The sequence below is a fragment of the Cyrtonyx montezumae genome, unplaced genomic scaffold (assembly GCF_038088225.1).
Source record: "Cyrtonyx montezumae isolate F1298 unplaced genomic scaffold, pur_monq_1.0 scaffold_8, whole genome shotgun sequence".
NCBI lineage: Eukaryota > Metazoa > Chordata > Aves > Galliformes > Odontophoridae > Cyrtonyx > Cyrtonyx montezumae.
In genome coordinates, this window is record NW_027072089.1 from 88,776,767 (window position 1) to 88,799,046 (window position 22,280).

Below are 22,280 nucleotides of genomic sequence, written 5' to 3' on the forward strand. Positions count from 1 at the left end.
CATCCTTTTGTTGTTATTAGGTAAATGTTTTTATTGAGAGGAAAATACCTTGACTTTTTCCATTTACAGACAACATCCAAGTGAGTTTAAAAAAGGTAACATCAAGATATAGTATCTATGTGCAGTTCTTAATATGTATATTACTGTGATTTTTTTACTGCTGAAATATGTTTTGTTTCTTATGGCATGTAGATTATACGATCATTAAAGTATCTAGGGAATTCTGAAAATAATTTCTTTTCTATTGTTTAATGCCTTACCTTTCTCTGTACTGCTGGTTTAAGCAGTCTTTTAAATAAGTGAATGTTCTGTTGGTTTCTTTCAGATTTTGCCCTTTGTTTTAATAATAGTGCCTGGAGGAATGGAATAAAAAATGTCACTGAAGAGATAAATTTATAACCACTTAATTTAAACCATAAAGTATCTAAAAAAACTCATTGTGTTATTTTCAGTTAAATTATAAAACCTTCATGTCATTTGTTTGTCATCACTGGCTGTGGTGATGTATTTATTAAAATTTTTGGTAGATTCCCTTTTGGAAAGTGAAAGAAAAAAAGTGAGTTAAATTCTAAAAAGCCTCAGAAGGACCACAACAGTGTGGACTTACTTTTCATCTCCATTTACCAGCATGTTTCAAACTCCTGAGTTAGATAATGCTATTTTCTGAGAGATCTGCTGAGATACCTATTGAGATTTATATTAATGGAAAATTGTGGTCATTTTGGCCGATATCATCAGTCTTGCAAAGTTGCTTTGGTTAAAATCAGAACAATTTGAATAGCTGTACAATTCTAAGAAGCAGTACTTCGTGCCACATTCCACAGGATTTTAATGAATTTAAATTTTCTTGTGTTCATACACTTCACCTAATTTTTGTCTTGCAAGTATAGTATGATGTTGCAATGGATTCTGAGTGTATCTAATGATGTTAGTTAATTCTACGCAAGTCCTCTTCTATCAATTTATCCAGGCACACGGTCATAGAATCATAGAATGGCTTGGGTTGTAAGGGACCTCAAGGACCATCAAGATCCAATCCCATTGCTTGAGACAGGGTTGCCAGCTGCTAGATCAAGTACTAGATCAGATTGTCCAGAGCACCATTAAACCTGGCCTTGAACACAACCTCCCTGGGCAGCCTCTTCCTGCATTTCACCACTCACTAAAAAAACTTCACCCTGACGGCTAATCTAAATCTACTCTCCTGTAGTTTAAAACCATTATCCCTTGTTCTCTCCATATCTACCTGTGCAAAAAGTTGATTTCCCTCATGTTTATAAGCTCCCTTTAAATATTAGAAGGTCACAATGAGATCTGCCTGCAGCCTTCTCTTTTCAAAGCTGAACAAACAAGCCCAGTTCCTTCAGCAAGTTCATTCCGTTTACTCCCGACATCTCTCTTCATTAACCACTTCACTCTTACCAGACACTGCTTGCCATTTTTCATAAAAGTCCATACATAAAAACAATACAGCCATTGTAAAAACCCTTGTAGGACGGGTATCTTTCCAGAGACCCTGAATTGGATTCAATTCCTCCTAATGAGGTCTGGGCAGCAGGTCTGTTGGATTTAGCCAGTGTTATGAAGAAAATTCAATAGACTGATTTTTATCTCACTTTCATCTTTGAAACTAACTTTTCAAGAAGCAGAATGAAAAACAAGTAGGACAGTTTGTTTTCCTGAACTGCACCAGCCCAGCCAAGTGTAACTTACTGAGGAATTTGCCGTGAGAAATATAAGAGTCCTCAGCAGCTTTTCCCTAGCTGAACAGCTCCTAAGCCGGAGTTCACTAGAGTGTGTGTAGAGGGAATGCCATGTAGTTCATCATCCAGGTGAAAGCTGGACAGAGGTGAGCTCACAAAATCCCTCCAAGCTGAAGTGTTCCAGACTGATATTGGCATTGGTTGGAGATCAGTTAGATTTTTTTTGTTGTGGATTTCGTTTGTATTTTTTTTCCCCTCTGTCAGCAGAGGCAAGCTAACTTTGGGTAAAATGTTGTGTCAAGGGAATTCTCATGGAAAAAGTTTAATATGGAGAGGAGAATGAAAGGAAAAAAAAATTGTAGTGGTTCAGAAGATGTAATTTACAATCACTAATGTTTCATACAAGGAAAGTTTCATACAAACAAATAGAAGTAGTCTTTATTTATACTAGAATATGAGATGCATAGTAGTAAAAATAGTAAAACTAGTAAAAATCTGAGTTTTTATTTAATAATATTTTTAGGAATGCTGAAACACACTTTTCACAGAACACCCAGTAAAAATCAACAAGATAATTGGAACTAGAGAATTCTCTAAAAAATGCTATTCTCACTCTAATTAAAATATTTATATATGGGAGTCTATAAAAGTAATGAATTGAGTGAACTGTGTGTTACATCATGACAGGTGACAGAGCTAGCAGGAAATTTGTGTATGATCATAGAATCAGTAAGATTGGAAAGACCACTAAGACCATCTAGTCCAGTTGTATTCAGCACTACTGTACTCATTTTTTTACTCCTTTTGAAGGACAGTTATTTATGTTGTGTTAATTTCAGGAAAAGTTGAGACAACTTTCAGTTCAAATGCAACCAGCTACATATAGGTTTTTTTTTCATTGAAATGAATGAATACATTGTAGAAATTTTTATCTATGTTGCATACATATTTGTTTTATTTAATTGATTTGTTTGAAGAATTGTGAATTACTGCTGCTTTTAATTCAGACCCTTTTTTTCCTAACTACTTGACACCTCTGTTTTTCTTTGTTTTTCAGGAACTGTAATTGGTGTTGTCATCTACACAGGGAAGGAAACTCGAAGTGTAATGAACACATCCAATCCAAAAAATAAGGTCAGTTACCCTTACTGTGTGATTTACTTCTTTTATTTTCATAAAACATAAATAGAAGTACCTGAAAGCAAAGACCTATATGCTCTAATGTATTTTGTGTGCATTGGATTGAATTGAGTGTTGATATAAGAAGTAAATTCTGCCTCAGTCTCATTTCATAATTAAAGCTATTCTTCCTTTAGATAGACTTGTTACAGGTACTAATAAAAATGTATTTTTTTTTCAAATATAAATATACATCCTTCAGTACTTCTGTGTCACAGCAGGTTATGAGCTTCCACTTGACTTCTCTCGATTTTTTTTTTTACTGTAAAATATTTGGCCAAAACTGCACAGGAGTTGTAAAGAATGTTTATAACAGGCTACTAAAATTTATTCTGGCTCCCAGTGAAAGTAGAGTGAGATAACTGAGGTTTCAGAGAGTACCTAGAATGTTTTTGCAGAGGTTTTTATTAGTTTTGTAAGCAATGAAAACATCTTAAAGAGATAAGTTGGGTGCTTCTCTGGGTAATAAGGTTCTTCCAGCTCAAAACAATGGAAATAATTAGCTTTTTCAGCAACATTTCTAATACAAGTCAGCTTAGGGAAGGGCTCTCGGACATAAAGATACAAAACTTTAGGCTGTATTTTTCAACCTAGACCTGTGTTTAGTAGGAATTACTTTAATTATATCAAGAGGATAATAAAATATTGCAAGAGGTTTAAAAAAATAATCTTGACAGGCTGCCATTTTCACACCATTCATAGTAAGTTACTCCGAGTAGGAACATCAAGAATGAAATAATAATACAAATTGCTCTGAAGCAGTTATTGTTGTTCCCCTGAGTGTATTGATTTCTCTCTCAAATAGAGATGCTTATAAACGTCTCATTGACAGAGGCAGGTGATATATACCATTACGTGGCTTAAAATTCCCTTTTATTATTTTGATGTATGTAACGTATGTTTTAAAATAATAGAGTAAAATCGAAGTAGAATGTTCATGGTTCATAATTACTTTCTTTTCTGTCTGGTGCAAAGAGGAGCCCCCTAGTAAAAGAACATTCTTTTGAGAATTCTGATCAAATTTTGACTAATAAATAATAAAAGTGTTCAGAATGAAATTATTTAATATTTTAAATTGATAGATAGGGTAGTATGCATGAATATAATATGCTTTGCCTGAATTAAACAGATTTTGGAGATGTCTTCCACGTAAATTTTCGCTACAATTTTCACATGAGTATTTCACACTGAAAAGTGTGGTAAAGGATACCCGGATCTGTTCCAAATCTCTGATATTTTCAAAATTACTACTAGAATTGAAGCACTTACTCTAAATTTCCATCAACGATATATAAATTTGCAAATAAACTTACATTAAAGATATTCAGTGGCATGTTGATAAGATGCAACATGCTTATTAACATTAGGACAGTACATATACTGCTACATGAGGCCCTAAAATTACAACTGGAAACAACTGAAACTTTGTCTTTTATCTACAGTAGGCATGTAAATAAACTGTAAATTTTCATGAGGCACTAAGGCAGAATATTCTGTACAAACATATATGTTCAAATTCTAGTAACATCTGACATACAGTGCGGTGTCAGCATGAGAACAATTAGAAATCATGCTATCATGATGCACTGCTTAATCGGCCACAGATGATACAGGTGCTGCTGTGTAAATAAATGTTACTCATTTATTGTCCTGTAGACTGTACGGTTAAAATATGCAATATTCTAAATTTATTTATTTATTTATTTCTCAGAGATGGTGTAGCTGACAGGTATCTACTAAATGTGAGGAATTAAGTTGAATGTAGTCCATGTACCTATTTAAATGTCTTTGCCATGGTAGTTGCTCACTTCAGAAATTCTAAAACTTATAGTGAACAGGTGAACACATTCTGTAGAACCTACTTGCTGCATGAGTTTCCTTCATTTTGTGTCAGCTGTCTGTCACATTACTTTATGAATGCGTAAATGAGTCTTGTGTGCACCAATTGCTCAACAGTAAAATTGGTAAGGATTTCTTCTCCATCTGTGGACAGAATGTCCATATTAGTAATGCAATTAGCAAGGGTAGATTTGGGAACTGAAAACATTAAAACACTGCCGTGACAAATAAGTAATAAAAATGTGTGTCAGTATAGAAAATAATTTTCAACATTTTGTAACATTAATTTTTAATTCCCTACCTTTCTGTGGAGTTAACGTCCTTCAGTGTTTGCATCTTCAACCATGGAGTGGAATCAGTTTGCATATTTATGTAACACAAGACAATTATTGCTTATAATTATTATTCTGTGCTAGCTAGCCTTGCAGCAGGTAGCACTGCAAGGAGAACAGCAGAAGTCAGTTCATTCCTTCTTTGCATATCTGGGAGAGGGACTTTGGTTTTTTTTTTTTTTAAGTCTGGCAATAATGTTTACGTGTGTGATGGAGCATAAAACAGAACTTGAGATTAGAAAGGATGTTGCAATTCAGAGATTAAATGTGCAAGTGTTTATTAAATAAATAAAAAAAAATGTGCACCTCATTGCTGACATAAAATCAAAATTGCTGTTATTATTACTGCAAGGTCCAGAAGACATTATCTTATTCTTTAGCTAATCCTTGCTCCAAATATGTTTTTGGAACTGTTTTTAAATTGCAAAAAGGCTCTGTCACTCTTTGGAAAAAAATCAAAATAATATTCTAGAGATTTTGTCGTAAAGCATGTTGATATGCTCTAGTTCAGAATATGTATATTTTTGGGAGGAAGCAAGCACCGAGATCTAGGATTCTCCATTTGAATTTTCATAATGAAATTTCTATGGCAAGATATCTCCAGACCTTACTCTTTCATTATTATTCCTCTCCCCATTGAAATATTAATTGTAAGATAAACGTTTCAGTTGTCTTTCTTACTGTAGTGTGCCACGGATGTTAGAGTCCAACCTGGTCCCCCATGGTCTTGCAGCCAATCCTCAACAGTAATATAACTATACTGCAGTAGTTTGTACTATGAACTGGGTTTTTCTAATGGCGTTTTTGTTTTTCATTTTTATCCTTAGAATAAATGCTTCTTGGCTAAGCCAGCATATAAATTTAGAGATGCAGGCCAACAGCATAAACAGTTTGAGCAAAAGGCTAAAACTGAAATGAGTTTAAGCAAAATTTTGTATAAAAAATATAAAATTTATGTACAGAGAAGTATGTGATTTATCTTTATGTTGGAAGGATTTATTGTGTTTACTGAAGTATTTAGTTGTTCAAGCAACAATTTTCTTAGCGTAAATTCAACACTTTATGGTTTTTTTTATTACAATTATAGAAATTGTTTCATTGCCTAAGAATGTAGACATAGTCTGAAAAAAGCAAAGATAGAATTTTCCTAATGGGTCAGTTTCATATGCTTTTAATTCCAAACTATATTAAGAAAAATGATTTCTAGCAAGGTTTAATTTCAGTCTAAAATGATACATGTTTTGTGCATTAGATAAACTTAGAAATGGTAGTGTCGTAGTATAATGGCTTTATGCTTTCTACCTCATTGACAGTCACAGCAGCTTACTCGGGAGCAGAGTTACATCCTTTTAAATAAATAAATAAAAATAGATTGAATTGTGTTCTTCACAATGCTGTAATCAGTAATCAATCCTGTTTGGACAGATATTCTTAAACTTTGGCTTTCTGGATAAAGTTGGACTTGCTAGTGCTAAAGGTCATACACAAGTGTTAATTAACCAAGAGGGAAATTAACTAAGGTTATTTATTTATTAAGTCTGGTATTTTGCAGTATTCTCTCATTCTTTCCAATTTAAAGTGGACTATAGTTTTTTTGTTTGTTTGTTTGTTGTTGTTGTTGTTGTTGTTTGCTATCCAATTTTATAATTGCTTTTGAAGTCTTGGTTTTCATTAAAAGCAGGAATGTTAGCATGGTCCTCTTGTGCAAAGGTGACCTGTCTCCATCAGTAGAAACAGATTTTGGGGCTAAGGTTTAAAATAAATAAATGTTTTAGTGGAGAAGAAGCAATTTGAAGGAAGATATTTTGTATACTAAGATTGAAACACTAAAATAACTTGGTCTGTGTAATTGATTTTTAGAATGTATACTAGAATTTATTAAAACTAGTAGAAATCATCCTAATTAAAACTGCTGAGAAATAAATAATGTCTGTAAAGGGATAATGGGATGCAGTATAACTACCCCGCTTCTGAATAGTACAAAAATAGAAATGTTTAGCAACATTCTAACACTTTATTTTTGAATTATTGTGGAAGCCTACATCTGTTGCTGTTTTAACAACAGTCACAAAACTTGGTAGTAAGTATTTAGTATTTATTAAAGTAATACCACTTTATTTTTTCAAAATTTTTTCTAGCCTGTCATTTAAAAACTACATACCTTATGTCTAGTGCTTTACTGATTTTGTAAATTTATTTAATATGAATCAATAATATACAAACTGGTATTGTTCTCCCGTTCTTGTTGTTTGTTTGTTCTTTAAAAAGTCACCAATGAGACTGGAAGTAGTTTAAAATGGTAGATAAAAAGTGCCTGTATGAAATACATCAGATAATGCAAACAAGTTTGTTGTTACCTAAGAAACTTGAGAAGAGCCTTAATCCTTCTAAAAGTCCTCTCTGTATAGGATGCAACTGAGAAAGCTGTTTCCTACATTAATTAAGTAGTCCCCAGACTGAGTTTCTGTCTCTTCTGCTTATAGCTTCAATAAAAAAAAAAATACCTGAACACCAGACCAGCTTCCTTACCAGGTACAATAAACCTCTGTCAGAGGAAGGGAGAACTGCTGGAATTGGGCCATGTGGAAAATGAATGAAATATAGCTTTAGTGCTTTTCTCTTGATGTGCTCTTATCTAAACAAAAGAAGGAATGTATCACAAGGTGGGAAGTAGAGGAGAGGGAACCTTGGTGTGTTAATAATACTATAGTGACAACTGAACGTCACTGCCACCTCCAAGGGCTGGAGAGTCTTAGTGAGATGGATAGAAGAGTGTTAGATAAGGAAGAGGACAAAAGATGTCATTCCTAAAAAAGACTGAAAAGGAATAGCTGAATGGCAGATGAGCCACCCTTGTTATTCCAAAACCCAGATTAGCACATTGCAGTGCTGCCAAACACTACTGACAGCTTCCAGGAATCAAACCACAAGCAAACTTGGTGTCCTTTACTCACAGCCAGAAGGAATATATCTTAGTGCCATCATTAACACTAACTCCATGAACTGAAATAGCAGAGTTGTGGAACCAGATAGTTGTCATTGGATGACTAATATGGAAGAAGTGTAGTTCCACATAGTGGAACTGATGTTTTCATTTATACACAGAAATCTAGAATGATAGTGCATTTATATCTCTGCATTTAAACAATACAAAACATGTTAAGAGAGAAGAACAATGTCTCAGTAAAGGCGTAAAATCCTGATTGATGCCTTTGAGTACATAGGTGGACAGTATTCACTTAATGCAAATGAATACGCTTTTAGAAGTTTTTCAGAGTAGAATAGTTGGGTGGCAGAAGTCATCAAGTCCAACTGTCTGGCCACCTAAGGGCTAACAAAAAGTTGAAGCATATTAATGAGAGAACATTGTCCCAGTGTCCCTTGAACACTAACAGGCACATGGCATCAACCACGTCTCTAGGAAGCCTGTTCCAGTGTCTGACTACCCTCATGGCACAGAAATGTTTCCCAGTGCCCAGTCTGCCCCTCCCTGGCACAGCTTTTTGATGTTCCCATCCTGCCATCGTTGACCAGGAGCAGAACCCAGCATCTCCCTCTGCTCCCCCTGCCTCAGGGAACTGCAAAAAGCAATGAGGTCACCTCTCCTCTTCTCCAGACTGTGCAGCCCAAGCATCTAAGTATCCTTGGTTGCTCCCCACAGGACACGCCTTCTGGCCTTGTTAACAACTTTGGTGCCTCCTCTGGATGTTTGCAAGGACATTAAGTCTCTTTTTATATTGTGGAGCCCAACACTGCACACAGTATCCAAGGTGAGGCTGCACCATCACTAAATATAGTGTGATGACCACCTCTTCTGACCAGCTGTATTGTGCTGTATATAATGAACCCAAAAACACAGTTTGCTCCTTGACTGTTAGGCATGCAGCTGACTCATGCTGAGCCTGCTGCTACCTGCACTCTCAGGTCCCTTTCTGCTGGGCTGCTCTTCAGCCACTCATCTTCGTCTCTGCCTGTGTCTGGTACTGCCCTGTCTCAGGTGCAGCACCTGGCGCTTCTCTTTATCAAATTTGATGCCATAGCTGATGGCTTAGTGCTCCAGTATATCCACACCCCTCTGCAGTCAGTCAACAGTACCTCCCAGTTTAATATCATCAGCTAACATGCTTAGGATGTAGTCACTTCCTGCATCCAGGTCATAGATAAAAACATTGAACAGAACTGACTCTGGAGTTGTACTTTGGCAAACAATGCTAGTGACTAGCTCCAGCCAGAAAGAAGTGCCTTCATTCTGTATGGCACTTTGATCTCTACCATTTAGCCAGTTCAATCAGCGTAGTGTGAACCTGCCCCTCTCACAGCTGGACAGTTTCTCCACAAGGATATTGTAAGGGATGGTGTCAAAAGCATTATTAAAACCCAGGAAGATTGCATCCACTGCCTATATCAGGATATCGTATTGGTTTTTATATAGGTTAAACATTAGTCATAGCTATGATTGAAGTAACAGGTTTGTCATACTCATAACATGCATTATTTTTTTTCCTTCCTATCTACCCCAGTTCAGAGTGTAAGGCTGTGGATTTCGCATTAAAATCAGCATTCCAGCTTTTGCTGGATAGAAATGATTGTGTTCTAGATTTTGAATGTCTACAAAGATTTGACTGCTTCATATTTTTAAAGCTAATTCCCTTCCTGTCTTATCTTTTGGAAAGTATCCTAAAACACTATTTATACAAAACAGAGTTCAGTTTCATTTCTTTCTGGAGTCTTTATGGAATCTTTCCTTAATCTCAGAGTCTGCAGGGAATATACTGAAATATTTAGTTTTGTGAATGTCAACGGTTTACGGGCTGGTTCAGCCCAGTTCCGCAACAATTGGTGCGAGGGACCCACACTCCAGGAAAGGGGAAGGGGAAAAGGGAAAAGGGAGATGGGCCTAGAAACAAAACAGCGGCAACGATCTGAGAAGGAAAGCTAATTTACTAAATAGATATCGGAAAGCAAAATAACACAATGTAATACAATATAATTGGAATTAAATCTAATAAATCAAATAAAATGAGCTAGAGAGAGTGTCTGATAAACCGAAGGCCTTACGCTAATGCTGAAGGCGGACGGCAGCGAGCACCCACTGCTGAGTCCATCCCAAAGGAAAGAGAGCGTCCCGTGACCACAGACAGTTTTTATCTTTCCCTCTGAGCGTAAACACGTAAGAACGCAAAGCATCACAAAGTCCTCTGGGGAATGGAGTTCTTCTTCTCTTCTGAGACAGGTATACCTGGAACTATCGATGATCCACGGAGCTGGAGCATTAACTCTTTAACTCCAAATGCACCACATGATGTTATGATGTGGAATACCAGTACCAAAACTTATAAAACCATGACAGTGAAAACAAAGATGGCTCAGCTGAAAATCAAGTTCTTACTGTTGTCTTCGGGGTTGAGGGATAAACTTTTTTCTTTCTCTTATCACAGAGCACTTTTTCTAGTTCAAGTTTGAAAGTGGTTGGGTTCCTTTTTCTTTTTTCTAATCTCATTTTTTTGATTCACTTTGTTTTAATTCCCTGTGTCCTGTTTGTCATTCTCAGTGTGACACTACCAGCACCATTTCTTGTAGTTCCATCTATCCAATTCTTTCCTGAACTTCCCCCAGATCTTGGGGACACATCTTTGTCTCTCTGACCATGCAGCACTTTGTGAAGAAGAAGGTTTAATTCTTTGATACAGCTGAAGTTATCAAAGAATCCTCTTGATGTGTCACAGCTGTTTGATCATGAAAAATACTGTCTTGGATCATTTTCACCCATTGAGTAACTGTGAAGATTGTGATCTGCATTTTCTGTGAGCTTTTTCTTGTCTAGACTCTTACTGTTGTATTCCTGTTCCAAGTTCTTTCAGTGCAACTTTTATTTGTCATTCTCAGCTATCTTGTTGTTATCTCCAGCTTGTCAGTGTTTATTAACATTTTTAGAGTTGAAAAGGGATGCCCCACAAGTAGCTGAGTGCATTTCACTTATCTTCTGTTAATATATCACTGAAATAACTTGCCATCATATTAGTCTGAGCATTCTCTGGTTTTATGGCCATCTCTCATTCTAACTTATGTGTTCTTGTTTTGTATATTTTTGTATCATTACTTTCTTCTTTACTCTTAAATCATCTTGACTTGTTTTTAGGATAGGATGAGTTTATACAGTAAACTACTAACCTCGTACAGAGCTATGGCCAATGCTTGGGAACCTCTCTCTCAAAATGCACTAAAAAAAACATAAAATAACAGACAAAGCTCATTCAAAATTGTGTCCATTTGCAGTTCCAGGGATGTGGTTGGAGTATTAATCTTTTAGAATGAGATGCACCTATTTGTGCTTCAGCTGTGAAGCAATATTAGTGAGAGCACTGGATGCAAGTGTGAAGTGGTTCCCCTTAAAGCATTATATTGCAAGTATGCATCTTCCCTATGCTTTTTTATCCCTTTACTTCAAAGCATGTATTCAAATTTCTTATTATTTAAATAAATGAAAAGAGTATTTATGTAGGCCTTCCTCTATGAAACAGGTTTGAATTGTTTAACAAATATATTAATTGGTGTTCTTAGTAGTTTTTTAATGCCATGCATATTTTTTTATATTTAACTTAGGTGTTCCAGTTTTCTTCAAGAATCTTAGTTCATTTCTAAGTACTCCAGGAGTTTTATAGTTGTACTACACAACAGTTTCCATGTGGAAGGTTTGCTAGCTTCCAATGACCCTTAGCTGCCATCTGGTACAAATTCAAAGTGCTTCTGTCATCTGCTGCTAATTGCTGTCACCTGCATGTTGCAGTCACTCTAAGCAACTTGGATTGCAGTAAAGCAAGATGCAGATTGCTTTGTATAGCTGCAGTCCATCAATAATATACATCATGCCTTTATTAATATTAATTTAATGATAAAATAAGTACATACATCATGGAATGATATGAATTAATATGAATAGCATTTTCATGTTCATTTTAATGGCCGTTTCTGGCTTTTTAGCCTGACATTAAAAAAATTTGTGAAGATTATGAATGTAGTTATTATTTCAGTGTACTTTAACCCATTTATTCTGGTAAGATTATTCCAACTGAATCTTGCAGAAGAGTTCTTTAATCCTTTTTGTATGCTGCTAAGCTTTTGTCAGGGCACTAGCCTACAGCACCATATTATATTAATGTATTTTACTTGTAATTTAGAGAACAAGAAGAATATCCTGTTCTGAAGGCTAAACTGTCCCCTGTGGCACTTGCACAGCTGATAATCGTGAACTAGAAAGATGTGTATATCAAATAGTTTACAAAATGAAGCCAGCTGTGTTTCCCTACATACTGTGGCTTCCTGACATGCATCATTAAACCTTATTAGCTACTTCCTTTTACAAAGGTTCTTGTAGTCTCGAACATTGCATATTAACATTTTCTGCCCCTCCAACTGGAAATTATTTGCTTTATTGTAGAGTGTCAACTTGCTCTAGTTTCTTATGCATTCTAATTGGTACTTTAGAGTATAATCATAGTGAAACACCACTCCATGCATTGCTTTATTTGGAAATTAATACAGACCTTTTCACTTTATCTGTCAATCTGGGCACCTTTTCACACAATTCCCAACTATTGGGATGGCTTACAAAACCACTGAGAAAGAAAATGGTTCACAAAAATTCTTCAAGATACAAATACAAGATTCTGGAGTTCACTTTTGTTGTAACATTTTTTTATTATTGTTGATCTAATAGTAATAAAGCTATTTCAATTGATAAACATTACAATGTTAAAAATCTCAAAAAATGTAGTAATATAAAATTCATTTGTTGCAGATGAGATTCTGTTTAAAAAATATGACCACACACATAGGTGTGCACGTGCACCTATTGTTCACATAGCTAGTAATTAATTTCAGCTTTCAAATCTAAACTAAAAAGTGTTTAAAATATTTTATCTTTGTATATAAAAACATTTTTTAATTTAGGTACAAAATCAAAATATTTAAATATATATGCATCTCTGCGTATTTAGACATTCTAAAAACATTTCCTCAGAAAGGCAAAGAATTATTATTCATTACAGAAAGCTGTTTTTATTGAAAACTATATATCTTAATTTTATTACACTGATAACTTTGTAGATTTCTTGTCATAACTTATTACATAGCTGAGTTTGAATATCTTTGATTTTGCATTATAATAGCAAGAAGAACATAAAATCTGATCTAGAAGACATCATGAAGAAAAGTTATTTCCTCCATGCCTTAAATGCTTGTGGATGTATTTTGGGTGTTTCATCTCAGGCTTAGAATTAGAATTATGGAATCATTAAGGTTGGAAAATACCTCTAAGATCATCTAATCCAACCATCCATCTACCACCAATATTGTGACTTGTGGAAGACTCTTTCTTCCTGTTCTGTTCTTTGTGATTTTCCCTGCATTCTTCAATGTAATTAATCTCGAAGAAAACTCCTGCTTATTTTTCTACACATTGAGCAGCTTTCGAGCTATATTTGATCAGTGTGGTCTACTCTGAGCTAAAAGAAGAGGTGAAAAAATTAAGGAGTATCTGGAAGTGTGAAAGGGAGATAAATCAGTGAAACCACAACCTATCGTCCCTGTGAGAAATGCTTTCTGAGGAGCACCCTGCAACTAGTGAAGAATCCCTTTACCTTCTTGACATCAGGCAGAAGGGAGGGGACAGGCAAATGAGGTTGTTGATGAAAGTCCATCCAGAGGGTTGTCAAGTGAGTCAATTAATCCCAGCCCTTAAGCCTGCCTCTTCCAAGAGCAAAAGAAGGGCTGCTGTTAAGCAGCTCCCTTCTGCAGGGAACAGAGCACCTAATATGCACTACACCCTTCCCACGGGGAAGTTTGCTGCCTTCCTGGGCCTTTGTGAGTGACATTACTAGGAAGCTCGAAGTGGACCTTCAGTTATTATCCACTTTTTGTTGTCCAGATCTGTTGTGGTGAAGTAGTGGAAAGAACTATCAAAAGGGAAAGGGCACCTGGACAGTTATTCCAGCAAGAGTACTGGCAGTGTTTTACTCAATCCCTTTAGTAACAGGGAAGTATACTGAGTGTAACATGAATAACATGAATGCCCTCCCCCCTCCCCCCCCCCCACCGATTAACACATGGCTAAGAGGCTGGTGCCATTGAAGTTATTTTGTGCTTCTTTTTTCACTCGTAGGATGGCTTATGCAGCAGCAGGCCTGCTGGTGATGGATGAGGTCCACCTTTCTCAAAAGGGAGAAGAGGATACTAGTCAAAGGATTGGCAGGGCTCATTGAGAGACCTTTAAACTAGGTTTAAAGAGGGAAGAGAATGAAACAAAGCTTGGTAGAGATGATCCTGGAGCAGCATGCAAGGGTTGAGGGTGAGATAATTAGCCCATCTGAAGTGCATCTACATTACACCAATGCATTCAGCATGGGACAGACAGGAAGAGCTAGAAGCCACTGTTCAGCAGGAAAACATGGTTGCCATCACTGAAACATGGTGGGATTACTTTCATGACTGGAGTGCTGCAGTGGATGGTTATAAAATCTTCAGAAGACACAGGCAAGGAAGGAGAGATTGTGGGAAGTGGCCCTGTACATTAGGGAGTTTTTCAGTTTTGCAGAGCTCAATTCTGGGGATTATAAGATTAAGTCCTTATGGGTAAGGATCAAATGAAAGGCCAAAAAGGCTGATGTTCTGGTAGGAAATTTGTTTATAGACCACCCAACCAGGATGAAGAGGCAAGTGAAGCATTCTACAGGCAGCTGGCAGACATTGTGCAATTGCTTGCCCTTGACTGCAAGGGGGACTTAAACATACCAGATGTTTGCTGGAAATGCAGTACAGCAGAGAGGAAACGTCATTATAGGAAGTTCCTAGAGTGTGTGAAGATAATTTCCCGACACAGCTGGTAAGAGAGCCTACCATGGGTTCTGCCCCACTAGACCTACTGTTTATGAACAGAAAAGTACTGGAGGGAGATGTGGTGGTTGGAAGTTGTCTTGGGCATAGCAACCAAAAAATAACTGAATTGCCAATTTTTTGTAAAGTCAGGAAGGGGGGGTCAACAAAACCACTACCTTGGACTTCTGGAGGGCAGACTTTGGACTGTTTATGATTTTGTTTGGAAGAGTCCCTTGAGAGATAGTTGTGATGGGCAAAGGGGTCCAGGAAGGCTGGACATTGCTCAAAACTGAAATCTTATAGGCACAGGAGTGAGTCCACTGTACCATAAGATGACCCTGGTTGAACAGGGAACTTTTGCTTGGTGAAAAAAGAGAGTTCACTAATTCTAAAACAAGGGTACAAGCACCTCGGGAAGAGTACAAGGATATGCAGAGGGGAAAAAATAGTCAGGTGGAAGCCTAGCAAGAACTTAATCTGGCCTCTGTTATAAAAGATGACGGGAAAAGTGCTTATTACATTAATAACAAAAAGAGGGACAAAGAGAATCCTCCATCCTTTGGATGGGGTGGGGAAAGTTACCACCAAGGATGAAGAAAAGGCTGAGGTACTCAAAGACTTCTTAGCTTTTGTCTTTAATAGTCAGATGAGTTATCTTTAGAGTACTCAGCTCCTTGAGCTGAATGACAGGGAGGGGGAGAATTCTCCCACAGTTTAGGGGGCAACAGTGGCCTGCTACTCTACCTAGACTTATCACAGGTCTATAGGATCAGATGGTATCAACTCAGGAGTGCTGAGAGAGCTGGCAGAAGTGCTCACCTAGCCACTTTCCATAATTTATTAGTAGTCCTGGTCAACTGGGCTGGTCTCAGATGACTGGAGACTTGCCAAAGTGCTGCCTATCTACAAGAAGTATCGTACACTGGATCTGGGGAACTTCAGACCATAAGCCTAACCTTCATATCAGAGAAGGTTATGAAGAAGATCATCTTGAGTGCAGTCACACAGCATGTGCAGGACAACCAGAGGATTAGGCCTAGCCAGCAAGGATTCATGAATGTCAGGTCCTGCTTGACCAACCTCATCTTCTGTGACCAGCTGACCCACCTAGTAGATGAGGGAAACATTGTGGATTTAGTCTATCTAGACTTCAGTGAAGTCTTTGATATTATCTCCCACAGCATTCTCCTGCAGAAACTGGAAGCCCGTGGATTGGACAGGTGCACTCATTGCTAGGTAGAAAACTGTCTGAATGGCCAGTCCCAGAAAATACTGGTGAATGGGGTTAAATCCAGCTGGTGACCAATCACTAGTGTTCCCTAGGGGATAAGTACTAGGGCCAATTCTGTTTAATATGAGGACTGCTTCAAAAGTAATGGCTCCTATTTTATTATGTTGTCCCACTTTGTCAGAGGCAGATTGTGGCGGTACAATGGTAGAGGCTGACAGTAGAGTTACACTGGGTTACTATGCAACAAGTGGCAGCAGAGGGGCAGTCTGACAAAATGATGTCTGACATGGAAGTGTGCCTGAAGCAGAGGTGTGTCATAGAATTCCTCCATGCAGAAAAAATGGCTCCCAGTGATATTCATTCAGTGTTTGCTGAACATTTGTGTAGACCAGTCAGTGGATGGTAGCACACTGAGGTGGTGGGTGGTACATTTCAACAGTGGCAGCAGCAATAGTGGGTCACCTATGCTGGTGAGGATTTTTAAAAGGGTAGCATGCAGGCTATTCATTGCTGGAAAAATGTGTAGCTAATGATCTGCCCGAGGGTAGGAAGGTCCTAACTGAGGGATCTGGACAGGCTGGATTGCTGAGCTGAGGCCAATTGTATATGAGGTTCAAGAAGACCAGGGTCCTGTGTACTTCAGTTACAACAACCCCATGCATCAGTGCAGGATTGGGCACAGTGTCTGGAAAGCTGTGCAGCAGAAAAGGATCTGGGGATGCTGGTCAGCAGCCAGCTCAACATGAGCCAGCAGTGTGCCAAGAAGTGTCAAAGGCCATTGGCTTCTTGGTTTCTGTCAGAAACAGTGTAGCCAGCAGCACTAGGAAGGTGATCATTCCTCTGTACTGTCTTCAGTTTTGGACACCTGACTACAAGAAAGTCATAAAGGCCCTGGAACATGTCCAGAAAAGGGCAACAAAGCTGGTAAGAATCCTGCAGCACACATCTTAAGAGGAGCAGCTGAGGGAACTGGGATTGTTTAGTCTGGAGAAGAGGAAGTTTAGGGAAGACCTTATTGTCCTCTACAGCTACCTGAAAGGAGCCAGCAGTGAGGTGGGAGTTGGCCTTTTCTCTCAGGTAATTACAGGACAGGAGGGAATGGCCTCAAGTTTCATCAGGGAAGTTCAGATTAGATATTAGGAAAAATTTCTCCTTGATGGATGTGTTCAAAAAATATGTAGCTATGGCACTATGAACATGGTTTAATAGGCATGGTGGTGATGGATTGACAGTTGGACTAGATGACAGTAGAGGTCTTTTCTGACGTTTATGATTATGTGAGTCTTCCTCTTTATGTTCTTAATGCAAATAAAAGCATGCACAACTTTATCCTTGAAAGTGAATTTGAGGCATTTTAAAAATATTTATTCAGCTTATATGCAAACAAGATTTAGAAACTCAAAACTAACAGCATATAGAGAAAAATTAGATGCAGTTAAGATGTTCTTAGCTGGGATTCTATTAGCCAGTCATTGGGCTTCAGAAATGAGCTAACGTATAAGGTACCTTTTCATAGGTTTCTCTTCATTCTTAAATAGCATCCTTAAAGGCTTTGAGGTACACTCGGGTGCTTTTTACTGTATTTATTTTATTGAAATATGATTTCCTGTGGGAAACTTAGGTGACTGTGGTTGTGTTCTGCTAATTTTCAGACTTGTGCCAAGAGAGCTTGAAGATGGAGTTAAGGTGTACACAACTGAGAAGGAGTGAGATTCCTCCAACAGGAAATGAATTGCTGTTTAATTCAATTGCAGAATCTTTTAATTCCTTCTTCAGCTTTTCTTTATTCATTTGCATTTTTTGGGGAATCCATCTTCAGAATACTTGAGTCATTTTATTAATCTATCTGTCATCTATACTGCGCTACTTAGAATCATCAAATGTCATTACTAAAATAAAAAATATGTAATTTAAAGGGAAATAAATTTTGAAATACTGCTCAATTTAACCTTGAGTAAGATGGCAGTTAAGTGCTTTTTCTTCCTTTTATTAATCCTACTATTAATTGGGGGTAAAATGAATTGTTAGAGCTTGTTTCAAGTTTAAACTTAATGAGTTCTTGGCTCTGTATAAAAAAAATACTCTTTGACTGATGAGAATGATTTGATGTATGGATATACTAAGACTTCCCAAAATTTATGCAAATTAAATTTTCTGTTTAATCCCTTTTTTAGTCACTTTTCTTCAAGGAAATAGTACCTGCTAACTGTGCTAGTTTTAAATTGAAAAAGTGGATGCTGGACAGTTTCATTGTATGAATCACTTGGTTGTTGAGTTCTCCAGTATCACCGCTTTGCTTAAATTATTGAAATAATTATTCTAAATTGGTTGGTGTCCTGAAAAAAAATTACTGCTGGTAGCTTGTAATAGAAACTAGTATTTGACTAATACAACATAATTCCTGTACAAATGTGCCAGTGTCTAAGAAGCCATTAAAATTTTCAGTTTTTTAATAGCATCTGTGGATGCTTTTATTAATCATTATTGTGTGTGACAAATACATAGTGAGGTTGGAGAACAAATGATCATACAGCAGTTCACAGATGACTTAAGATGGTAACTGTATGAAGGGATGTGAAATATAACTTCTAGCTTAGAAGAAAATGCTGTGTTTTCTGTTCAGTCTGAATTGTTAAAATGCATCTCGATAAAATTAAGCATTGCAGTCTATAGAGTGTAAATGCTGTTGAACTGGTAATGTTGTAGAGAAATACGAGTCATCCTGTTAAGGTACAGCTGGTACTGCACTGCACCACCTGAGCTTCTTAAACCAGGTGCTAGTACCAGTCTTGAGCCCCCTCTGGTGACCAAACTGTACATGGCATTTCTTCATCAATTCTCCCTTTTTAGACTTATGTCAAATTAGAGCAAAATACTGAAATAAGCAAATGCTAATCGTTTGGCTTCATTACAACATTTTCAGGTAGATTTTAAAAAGAGGCAGGAGTTTAAGAACATTCAGAGGTGGTGAGATAGTGCTAAATGTAGAGCAAAGTGTAAAAGTGTTGATGAAAAGTGAGTGGGTTATTTTATAGTCAAGTAGATATTGAGTCACCTTTGATTTTTCATTTTAGTCCACTGAAACACAATGTTCTACTTCAGATACTGTAAGTCATTAATGTGGTTATAAATCAGAAGACATTTGAAAGAGAAAGCACATTTAAGAATGCTGTGAAGTCTATGTCAGTACTTGCCTGAATGAGCACAAGTGAGTTCACTGTTTATGTGAAGATATGCCTGTGTCTGATTTACAGTTTCTGTAGTTCCAGGCTGAGCTGGAGAGAGCTCCATTAAAAGCTGGAGAGGAATCTGAAGTTTCACTTTCAATATCCAAACCATATACTTACACTGAGAGGGAAGATACTTGGAAAAGGCAGTACAGCATAGGTGATTGAAGGAGGCAGAGTGGGATGAAACACTAGAGTTTTAGTTTTCTTGTAGCGTTATAGATATAGTTAACTACTAAAGGGAATTTTTATCTAAAGTGATTAGTCTACTTAAAATTTTTTCAAAAGTAGAGTTGAGGTTATGAATAGCTTGTAAGCTATGTAAGCAAGTCAGAAAGGTAATTTAAAAAATGTAATACAATTTGTTTGATAAGCCTGCAAAATTGATATAATGTAAATAATTTAGTTTGGTTATGGTGACAGAGTTGTATTAAAGCTAGTATGAGAAATGTATACTTGGGTTTTTTTTGCTTTTTTTTTTTTTCAATGGAAACAGAAAATGTTGGAATAAAATGAACTGTTTTCTGGTTATTGCTTTTGTATAACCACTGGAGTGGACTGAATAGCTAAAGTTTATTTTAATTCTACTAAGTCAAGTAGAACATTCCCCCCACCTCCCTGGACACACATAGCACAACAATTACTGCTCTAATTCAAAAACAAATAAAATGTGTAAGACGTTTTCAGTGCTTTAAAAAAATCTTTTCAGCTTCAGTCATGGTTGCTCTCACAACCAAACATGTGATTAGGAAGTCTGAAAATCAACCTGAGAAAAAGCAGGTGGAAGGTGACATTTTTGACTAAATCGTCACTGTATGTATTTCAGTGTTTTCTTTGCTTTTCCTACTTTGTATCTACTGCTTAAGCAGTAAGATACTGAATAAAAGTATAACAAACCTTGTGCAAGTTTTAGGATTTTTTTTGGTTTTTTTTTTTATGTTGACCAATACAACCTTGCCGTACTATTAGCTGAGTATAATGAACTAATGCAAGATGTTTTCTAAACACTAATTCACTTGTTGTACTTGCTAGCCCAGTGTGGGCACTCAGATTGCTGAGCAGCCAAGAATTTAAATTGCAGAAATACCTGTAAAAATAAAGAATAAGAAGAAACATCTGCAAATTCTAAAGTTGATGTATGTTTTTAGTGTCAAAAATTAAGGTAAAGAGATAGTGATTTTTTGTTGTTGTTGTTTTCTTTTTTATTCAACCATTAAGCTCAATTTAGTAATCTGTTATTTCTAGGGATGATAGGAAGAATTTTAACAGATTGAAAAGAGAGCCATAGAAATTCAGATATAAGCAGCTAACTGTATATATTAATCTATATACACATATTTTTAAAAAGTGAAAAAGTGCTATGAATCAAACACTTGTAATTAATGAACACATAAATAATTGACTAGCATTCAATCTCAATAATGTTAAAGTTCAGAGCATGATTAAAGAATACTACGGAACATTTCGATGTTTATATTGCAAATTGAAACCAAAGTCAGATATGCGATGCAGTTTCATGCATTCATTGTGGTGTTTGTCAGTGCAGAACCAGACTGATTCCTGAAATAAATCACCGTTATGGAGAAGTTTAGAGCAGGGATTCCAAGGTACTCTCTTAAAACTTGGCTTGTATTTAAGTAGGGTGTTTCGGTTTGTTTGCTTAACATAAAACAATAATGTATCTTCAAGTATAATGTGCACTTTAGTGCAGTCATTTTAATTAGAGTTTAGACTATGTGAGAAATCTTTACTGTCAGTAATGCATCACTTAATTATCAAACTTTGCATTTTAATATTCCAGCATTAAAAATATATATTCCTAAATTTCCAAGTAATGTACTTCTGATGTTAAGAGTTTTTCTGTTACTGCAGTAACAGCTTCAGAGCAAAACCTAAGTTAAGCACCTGGGGCAGCAGTAGCAATATTGTGCATGTTCTATTCAGAAGTCAAAAAGATTTGTTGTTGCTTTCAACTTTTGCTAATTAAGGTAGGGGGTTTTTTGTGGAATGATAATTTTGGCATTGTAGTCCAAAGTACAAAACTCATTGTTCTGATAACTCATTTTCTGATTCCAAATATTGTATTTTAAAAACTAGTAACTTTTTTGGATTTGGTACAAGTAGAGAATGCCATACTTTTTACTGATGGTATTACCCATTATTTTACTGAGTACCATTAGCTATTTAAAATTTCCCACATAAATTAAGAAGGAGCTAAATGGATTTGCAGTTGTTACCATTAGTAGCATTTTAGATGATACAGGCAATTATTGTGTTCGCTATCATAGTGCAGCCCCTTTGCAAAACTACTGTGGTTGTTTTAGACATTATGTACAAATTTCCCCTTGGAGCTTAAAATTTCCAGTCGTGTTTAATTTTGTTAACACAATTGTTTCAAACAGAACAAACATCATGACAAGCAGAAGAAAAATTGTTACTATGATAAATAGCAATAAATGTTGAAAATCACTCCAGTCCTTAACTCATCATTTCCTTATATCGAAATAATTGTTCCAGTTGCAGTTATTTTCAAAAGGATGATATATTATGCAAAGGTTTGATAAAATAACAATGTAGTTCATTTATGTTCTTTTTCAGTATTGAGGTGAACTTTAGAGAATATTAACGACTTTTTACACGAGAAGTTATTGAAGTGGAAAGGCACAGAATTAAGTATATTTCAGTACTTTATAATAACAAGTTTTTAAGAAAAGAAGAATGCATTTCTATTAAAGCTTTTGTTTACCACTTTAAACAGGAATTTGCAATTGCTTTCACTTCCTATAGTAAATGATAGTATTAAAATTCTAAGGGCAATAGTATGTTCTATATTAGAAAGACAAATGTTCTCGAGGATTTGTTCCATGAAAAATTTTCATCAAGATTTTTTTCTCTT

The 22,280-nt window shown here is 36.3% G+C and overlaps 1 protein-coding gene across 1 annotated transcript in view; it reads left to right on the forward strand.

Annotated features, from left to right (window-relative positions):
• ATP9B (ATPase phospholipid transporting 9B (putative)) overlaps positions 1 to 22,280 on the forward strand; it is a 172,371-nt gene that overhangs the window by 102,703 nt on the left and 47,388 nt on the right. Inside the window, exon 11 of the mRNA XM_065753250.1 lies at positions 2,761 to 2,837. Within this exon, the coding sequence (XP_065609322.1) occupies positions 2,761 to 2,837 (77 nt within the window). The remainder of the gene's footprint in view (positions 1 to 2,760; positions 2,838 to 22,280) is intronic.